Below are 6,913 nucleotides of genomic sequence, written 5' to 3' on the forward strand. Positions count from 1 at the left end.
GGCCGGGAGGGGCAGGCGTGCACCGTGCAGTCCCCGCGCAGGACGCAGAGGAAACTTTGAATGCGCCGCGTTAGGAGGTAACTGCCAGGACACGGAGAAGCAGGAGCGCAGGGAGCGTGGGGCAGGAGGAGGCGGATGTGAGCCACGACGAGGGAGTGCGGAGCCCCTCGTGCGGGCTGTGGGGGGCCGAGGGCGGGGCAGATGTCACAGGCCCTTGTAGGGGTTGGGGTTCACTCCGTGCAATGGGAAGGCTGTGCGAGCTCTGAGCACAGGGCGGACGCCTGCTGTATCGGGCAGTGATCGGCTCACGGGGCGGGCTTGTCTGGCCTCGGCCCCGATGGAGCAGGTGCTGGGCGCTGGCCGGGCCGAGGAGGATCCCGTTGGGGCCTGTGGACTTGAGCCCTGGTAGCTGCTCAGGTGGAGGTGGGGGCAGGCAGGGGACACGGGCGGCTTGGAGCTCCAGGCGGAGAAATGCGCGGCCTTCCTCTTCTCCCTCCGGGCGCGTGCAGGGGGAGACTGTATCCAGTACAAGCGTTTCCCCAGCAGCTCGGCCCTCTGGTGGGCTTGCAGCCTTCCCCTCCATCCCCGAGGCCCGTGGGTGCCCGGTGGTCAGCCCCGATGGTCAGCTGGGTGCAGACACACTCTCGGAGAGCGGCCGCTATCGGGGCAGGGGTTGCAGGAGTGCGTCTGTGTGCTCACAGGGACCACCTCCTTGGCCTGGAACACACCATGTTTGCCGAGCAGGCTGCCCAGAGGGCCCACACGCTGCTGTCCCCGCCGTCAGCCAGCAACGCCACCTTTGCCCGAGTGCCCGTGGCGACTTACACCAACTCCTCCCAGCCCTTCCGGCTGGGGGAGCGCAGCTTCAGCCGGCAGTATGCCCACATCTATGCCACCCGCCTCCTCCAGATGAGGCCCTTCCTGGTGAGCCGGGCCCAGCAGCAGTGGGGTAAGTGACCAGTGCGGGAGGCGCCTCCTCCCACCAGCCTGAGACCTGGCAGCACTGGGGCCTTTGGTGTATCCCCTCCCCCTGGCCTGGGGGGAGCACCCGCTTTCAGATCAGTGTCTTCTTCAGGTGCCGAAGGGGTTAAGTCAGGTGTCACGTGAGGTGTGGTCAGTGGCCAGTGGCCGCAGGGCCTGGTTGGATGGTAACTGGTCTTGCACTGGCGTAGGGACAGGTCTTCCTTGTCTTCAGTGCAGGGAGCACCCACCTCCCTTGGAGGCGCCCACTGCACGGGAGGGGCCTGTTTTCACTGACCTCCGACCTCTCTGCCCGGCCTCCCTGCCTGTTGTCTCTCTTTCCTGGGTACTTGGCCTGGGCAGTGCAAAGCTTTTTTTTTTACCCATTTCTTCCTTGGTGGCCTCTCCTGCAGTTAAGTTATTCTTGGTGGTGAACCAGGACCCCCCCCCCCTTCCAATTTTGGGAGATACTGCATTATCCGTATTATCCGTTGTCACTGTGGGAGTGGCTTTCCATATAGTTTTCAATTAACCTGTTAACGTTACTAAGCTGACATTGTGTCGGTGAGACCCTGTCTTACTCGTTTTTACTGCCCCGGCACCAGGCGCGGGGTCTCAGCGCTGGCTGCACACTGGCCCCCCAGGAAAGCTTTGGGAAGCACGGTGCCCAGGCCCACCCGGCAGGCCAGTTGGATCGACTCTGGTTTTATCAGCGCAGCCAGAGGACACTGGGCCCCCTCTCCCAGCTAGATGGTCACGTTCACTAAAGACTTCTGTTTTCTTTGCTGCAGGCAAAGTGTTTTCCACCTTCTGCCAGTAGTAAGGGTCTCCTTCCACTGGCTCCCACTCTCCTCACTTTCCTGGGAGCCCCGGGCACACCCTCAGGCCCAGTGTCACTGACCTTTTAGATTCCTTACAGCAGCGCCCTCTCTGGTACCAGGTTTCTCTTCCAGTCCCTACTGCTGCTAACAGAACTCCCCAGAGATGGAGCAGCCACCTCATCCTGCTCACAGTCTGGGGCCAGGAACCCAGACAGGGCCCACAGTGCCGGGCCTCGGCTGGGCAGCATTGCTCCTCACGGGCCTGGCTGTCATGCTGGCTTCACCCCGACACCTTCATGGAGCTTCCAGTGTGACCAGGAGTCCTCTCCGGAGCTCAGCCCGTGCCGGGAGGCGCCTCTCCATTCCCCTGCTTCCGAACAAGCCGGCCCTTTCTTGCCTGTGGCTCTCCCCTCTCCCGCTTGCTTCGTCTCCAGAGTCCCTCGGGACCTCAGTGTGAATGTCATGTGCTTCGAGGGGCCACCTCAGCCTCCAGGGCCTCCTCCATAGCTCTGTCTTAGCTGCCGTGGGTGGCACTTGTCACAGTGGCTGTGAGCTCTGCCTGGTGCTCAGAACATGTTGCTGAGCCTCTGTGCCTCGGTTTCCTCAGCCGCACGAGGGGCTGTTGGGCTGGGGAGCTCCATGCACAGTGCTCGGCATCATCACCTGGGGGTGAATGCGGCTCCGACGTTGGGGCCTTGGGGTCTGTGGTTCCTGTTGGCGCCTGGCATTTGTGTCCGGTGTTGGCGCCCTCCTCATCTTGTTCTGAACGACTCTTCTCCACTCCCCGGGGGAGATCTGGTGTATGTTCTTGGTTATTCCAGGCAGGAGGGGCTCATGCTGCAGTCGGCCGGGCTGAGGAAGGGGCTGGTCCCACAGCCACATGATCCCGTCACCTCCTGTGGGCCTTCTCCCCAGGCCTGGGGGCTGACAGATCCGGGGGCCTTCGGAACCTGTGTTCTTCCTCCCTGCGCCCCGAGGACCAGCCTGTGCTGTGCATCCTGATGGTCCCCGTGGTGTCCCAGGACCCCGGGCGCCTGACTCCACAGGGAGCCGATGGGGTGTGTGGGGATGTGGTTTGATTTGGCGGTGTCTCTGTTTTCAGAGGATGAAGCATTCGTGGAGCTCTCGGAAGAATCCAAACTCTTAAAGGAACTTGTTATATTTTTCAGACAGGGCTATGTGGAGACTTGGCACACCTGTCTTTCTAAGAACCAGTGCTCTAATGTCGGTGTAAACGAGGTAGAGCCTGTGTCAGGGGCCCGTGGCTGCTGTAACAACAGAGCCCGAAACTGGGCAGCTTAAAGCACATTTATTCTACAGTCTGGGGTGCAGGTGTCACAGGGCTGCACCCCTCAGAGGCTCCAGGGAGAGCCCTTCCCACCTCCTCCAGCTCCGTGACTGCTGGTGCTCCCGGCTGTGGCCCTGTCACCACAGACGTCGCCCTCTCTGCCTGTCTGCTTCTCAAACGGACCCGTCCAGGGCCCGTCCACATCCCGAGTCCCCTGTCCCCCTGGGGCCAAGCAATCCTTTAGGTCTAGGGGGTCTTTGCACTCAGTGCACTCTCCCGGCAGAGGCAGGGTCCCTGGGCGACTGGGCTCTGGGAGGCCTGTTTCCGTGCCCTGTGGGGGGGTGCCAGGAGGGCTGCCTGGTCTCTGAGCTCAGGTCTCGTGCCCAGGCAGTGGGGTCCTGGTGAAGAAGCTGTGTGAGCTGCAGCCCGAGGAGAAGTGCTGTGTGGTGGGGACCCTCTTCAAGGCCATGCCGCTCCAGCCCTCCATCCTGCGGGAGGTCAGCGAGGAGGTGAGCACACTTCCCTGGGGACAGTGGGCCACTTGCCTTGGACCCCAGGATTTGGGGCTGGGCCGGGGGGTGGGGGGGGGCATCTCAGTGAGCAAGCACAGGAGCCCTGGTGGACTCTGGCCCGACCACCCCTCACCTCTGCCTTCCAGCACAACCTGCTCCCCCAGCCCCCCCGGAGCAAGTACATCCACCCCGACGATGAGCTGGTCCTGGAAGATGAATTGCAGCGAATCAGACTGGAAGGCACCATCGATGTGTCCAGGCTGGTCACAGGTGGGGCGTGGGGCGGGGTGGCCTGTGCCTCAGGCAATGGGTGAGGCCCAGGTGGGGCCAGTTCCCGCCTCTGCCCAGAGGCAGTGGTCCCAGGACGCAGGTCCTGAGTGGAACTCGCCATCACAGTGGAGAAGGGGCCGGCTGTGCCGTGTCGGGGCTGGAGGAGGTGGTCCCTCGGCTCCCCTCCTGGGCCTGACGCTGCTGCTCCCAGGGACGGTGCTGGCCGTGCTGGGCTCTGTGAGAGACGACGGCAAGTTCGTGGTGGAGGACCATTGCTTCGCAGGGCTGGCTCCTCAGACGCCTGCACCACCCCTTGACCTGGACAGGTGAGCAGGTGCTTGGGGTCCCGGGCAGTGGTCCAGGGGAATCGCGGTCCCTGGGCTCCATCTTCCTGCTCACCCGTGAAGGTGATGGGGGCGGGGGGCACCTGTTTCCACGGCACCCAGAGGACCCCGACTTCTGCTGCAGGTTTGTGCTGCTGGTGTCCGGTCTGGGCCTGGGTGGAGGCGGGGGTGAGAGCCTGCTGGGCACCCAGCTGCTGGTGGACGTGGTGACGGGGCAGCTGGGGGACGAGGGGGAGCAGTGCAGTGCCGCCCACGTGTCCCGCGTCATCCTCGCTGGGAACCTCCTCAGCCACAGCACCCAGAGCAGGGATTCCATCAACAAGGTAGGGCGCCACCTGCCCGCAGCAGCCCCTCCTTTCCTGTGTCGGGCACAGGGTCTTGCAGTTCTGGTGGGCAGTGCCCAACAGCGATGCCGGGGCCACCTTTGCTCAGGGATCGTCCTGGCTCAGCCCCTGCCTTCTGCCCCCTGCGGGAGGGCTTTGCTCTGCTCCCAGCCCAGTGCCCCAGGAGGTAGCTAGGTGACCCTCTGATCTAAGACTCCCCAGGGCCTCACAGCCTATGGCTCTACTCCCAGGCCAAGTACCTGACCAAGAAAACCCAGGCTGCCAGCGTGGAGGCCGTCAAGATGCTGGACGAGATCCTCCTGCAGCTGAGTGTGAGCACCCGGGGCTGGCAGGGACGGGATTGGACACTGAGGCTGCGGCCGGGCACCAGGAGGCAGGTGGCGAAGGGCATTGGATGGGCTCCAGGCTGCATGGTGGGTGCCAGCCCTGAGGCTCCTCTGCCCTGTGCCCTCCAGGCCTCGGTACCTGTGGACGTGATGCCAGGCGAGTTTGACCCAACAAACTACACACTCCCCCAGCAGCCCCTGCACCCCTGCATGTTCCCACTGGCCACCGCCTACTCTACGCTACAGCTGGTCACCAACCCCTACCAGGCCACCATCGACGGAGTCAGGTAGCCAGCACAGCCCACCTGCAGCCTGACCCATGGCCTCTGGACTCAGTGGCACCAGGAGGGGAGGGTTGGGTGCAGGACTGCAGAGAGCCCACCTCGATTGGCCCCTTTCCTAGGGTGCCTGGGGACACCCCCACGTGCGCCTGGTGAGCTCAGGCTGCCTGTGGGAGGAGTGCAGGTGTCAGACCCCCTTGCCCTGCAGGTTCCTGGGCACAGCGGGACAGAACGTGAGTGACATTTTCCGGTACAGCAGCATGGAGGACCACCTGGAGATCCTGGAGTGGACCCTGCGTGTCCGCCACATCAGCCCCACAGCCCCTGACACCCTGGGTAATGCACGGGCTCAGCTATGTGGGGTGGGACCAGAGACCAGGGAAGGCCTGGTGGCCCCGTGATGCCCGGTGGGTTCCCGCGTGGATCTGCACTCACCGGCCTTGCCCCAGAGTGCGATGCTGTTCTGGGAGCGGCCCTAGAATGCCCCGCACTCAGCTGTCGGCCCCCTTCTCTAGGTTGCTACCCTTTCTACAAAAGCGACCCATTCATCTTTCTGGAGTGCCCGCACGTCTACTTTTGTGGCAACACCCCCAGCTTTGGCTCCAAAATCATCCGAGGTAAGCTTTCTCTTCGGACAAGGACTCGCTCTCATCGGGAGCCCAGGCCCACCTGGCGCTGGCTGACTGCGTGCCGACCGGGCGCTGGAACTGTCCGCGCCCACGGCCGGGTCAGGGCTCCTCTGGTCGGCGTCACGTTAGCCTTTGACGTTTAGGGTGTCCTCGGCCCTTTCCATTTCTGCCCAGAGAAGCTGTGCGGTCAGCACTCCCACGTGCGGATGGGGACTCCCGTGTCTTGTGGTGGCTTCCCTTTGAGGCGGGCTCACCCATAACCTAAAGCGGGTCCCCACGTGTCTTGTTTGCAGGCCCCGAGGACCAGACGGTGCTGCTGGTGGCTGTGCCGGACTTCAGTGCCACGCAGACGGCCTGCCTGGTGAACCTGCGCAGCCTGGTCTGCCAGCCCATCAGCTTCTCGGGCTTCGGCGCCGAGGACGACGCCCTGGGAGGCCTGGGTCTGAGCCCCTGAGTCGTGGAGGCGGCCTCTGCCCCTGCTGGGCCAGCACGGAGCCCCTGAGTCGTGGAGGCGGCCTCTGCCCCTGCTGGGCCAGCACGGAGCAGCTTGTCTGTAAATAAACCTGACGGCTAACTGGTGATCTGGTGGACCTGTGCTGCGCCCGCGCCCTCCTGTGGGGGAGCCCACACCAAGTGGGCCTCCTGCCCTTTCCCCAGCCGGTCAGGCCCATGGTCAGGGACACCTGTGCCATGAGCTTGTTTATTAGTGTGGCCTGGGCAGCAGTTAAGAAGGCTGCCCTGGGCGCGCCCCCAGCTCCGCCTGCAGGGTCCGACCTCTCCGAGGCCGGGGGCAGTCCAGGAGCCTGGCAGACCTGGCTCTGAGGTGGTGGGCACGTGTGTGCCACACCAGGGGGCCTTGGTGTGCTGATGGCCCCCGAGCGGGCCCAGCAATGTGACCTGGCATGGGCTCCGGCGTTTCAGACCTGTCCTCAGAAGTCCCCGAAGTTCACCGTGTAGGTCTCCACCGTGGTGAAGGGGAGCCCCGCGCCTGGGCCTGCGTCCCCCTCCCCCTCCTCCCAGTCCTCCTCCTCCCCTGGCCCCAGGTCGGTCTCAAACTCCTCAGTCCCCAATTCCGTCACCACCTCCGTGTAGGTCTCAGTCTCGGACTCCCCCCAGTCGGCCGTGGGCTCAGGCGGAA

At 64.0% G+C, this 6,913-nt stretch overlaps 2 protein-coding genes across 5 annotated transcripts in view; one reads left to right on the forward strand and one right to left on the reverse strand.

Annotated features, from left to right (window-relative positions):
• Positions 1-6,354, forward strand: POLD2 (polymerase (DNA directed), delta 2, accessory subunit). Of its 4 annotated transcripts, none has more exons than XM_005882881.2 (11): positions 1-77; positions 702-949; positions 3,457-3,578; positions 3,728-3,851; positions 4,063-4,177; positions 4,320-4,518; positions 4,770-4,850; positions 4,995-5,152; positions 5,355-5,482; positions 5,662-5,763; positions 6,069-6,354. In XM_005882881.2, the coding sequence occupies exons 1-11, from the start codon at positions 61-63 to the stop codon at positions 6,227-6,229; spliced, it is 1,455 nt and encodes a 484-aa protein (XP_005882943.1). In that variant the 5' UTR covers positions 1-60; the 3' UTR covers positions 6,230-6,354. The 4 variants fall into 4 exon arrangements, with proteins under 4 accessions (XP_005882943.1, XP_005882946.1, XP_014386046.1 ...); XM_005882884.2 differs by lacking the exon at positions 1-77 and adding an exon at positions 399-423; XM_014530560.1 differs by lacking the exon at positions 1-77 and having other exon boundaries at positions 6,069-6,238; positions 6,287-6,354.
• A 107-nt stretch (positions 6,355-6,461) lies between these two features.
• Positions 6,462-6,913, reverse strand: part of AEBP1 (AE binding protein 1) — a 7,477-nt gene continuing 7,025 nt past the window's right edge. Inside the window, exon 21 of the mRNA XM_014530543.1 lies at positions 6,462-6,906. Within this exon, the coding sequence (XP_014386029.1) occupies positions 6,705-6,906 (202 nt within the window). The 3' untranslated portion in view covers positions 6,462-6,704. The remainder of the gene's footprint in view (positions 6,907-6,913) is intronic.

The sequence above is a fragment of the Myotis brandtii genome, unplaced genomic scaffold (assembly GCF_000412655.1).
Source record: "Myotis brandtii unplaced genomic scaffold, ASM41265v1 scaffold743, whole genome shotgun sequence".
NCBI classification, from domain to species: Eukaryota; Metazoa; Chordata; class Mammalia; order Chiroptera; family Vespertilionidae; genus Myotis; species Myotis brandtii.

Coding starts and splice junctions, on each gene's coding strand:
- POLD2 (XM_005882881.2), top strand. Junction 3,579..3,727: donor TGCGGGAGGTCAGCGAGGAG/GTGAGCACACTT, acceptor TCTGCCTTCCAG/CACAACCTGCTCCCCCAGCC. Junction 3,852..4,062: donor TGTGTCCAGGCTGGTCACAG/GTGGGGCGTGGG, acceptor TGCTGCTCCCAG/GGACGGTGCTGGCCGTGCTG.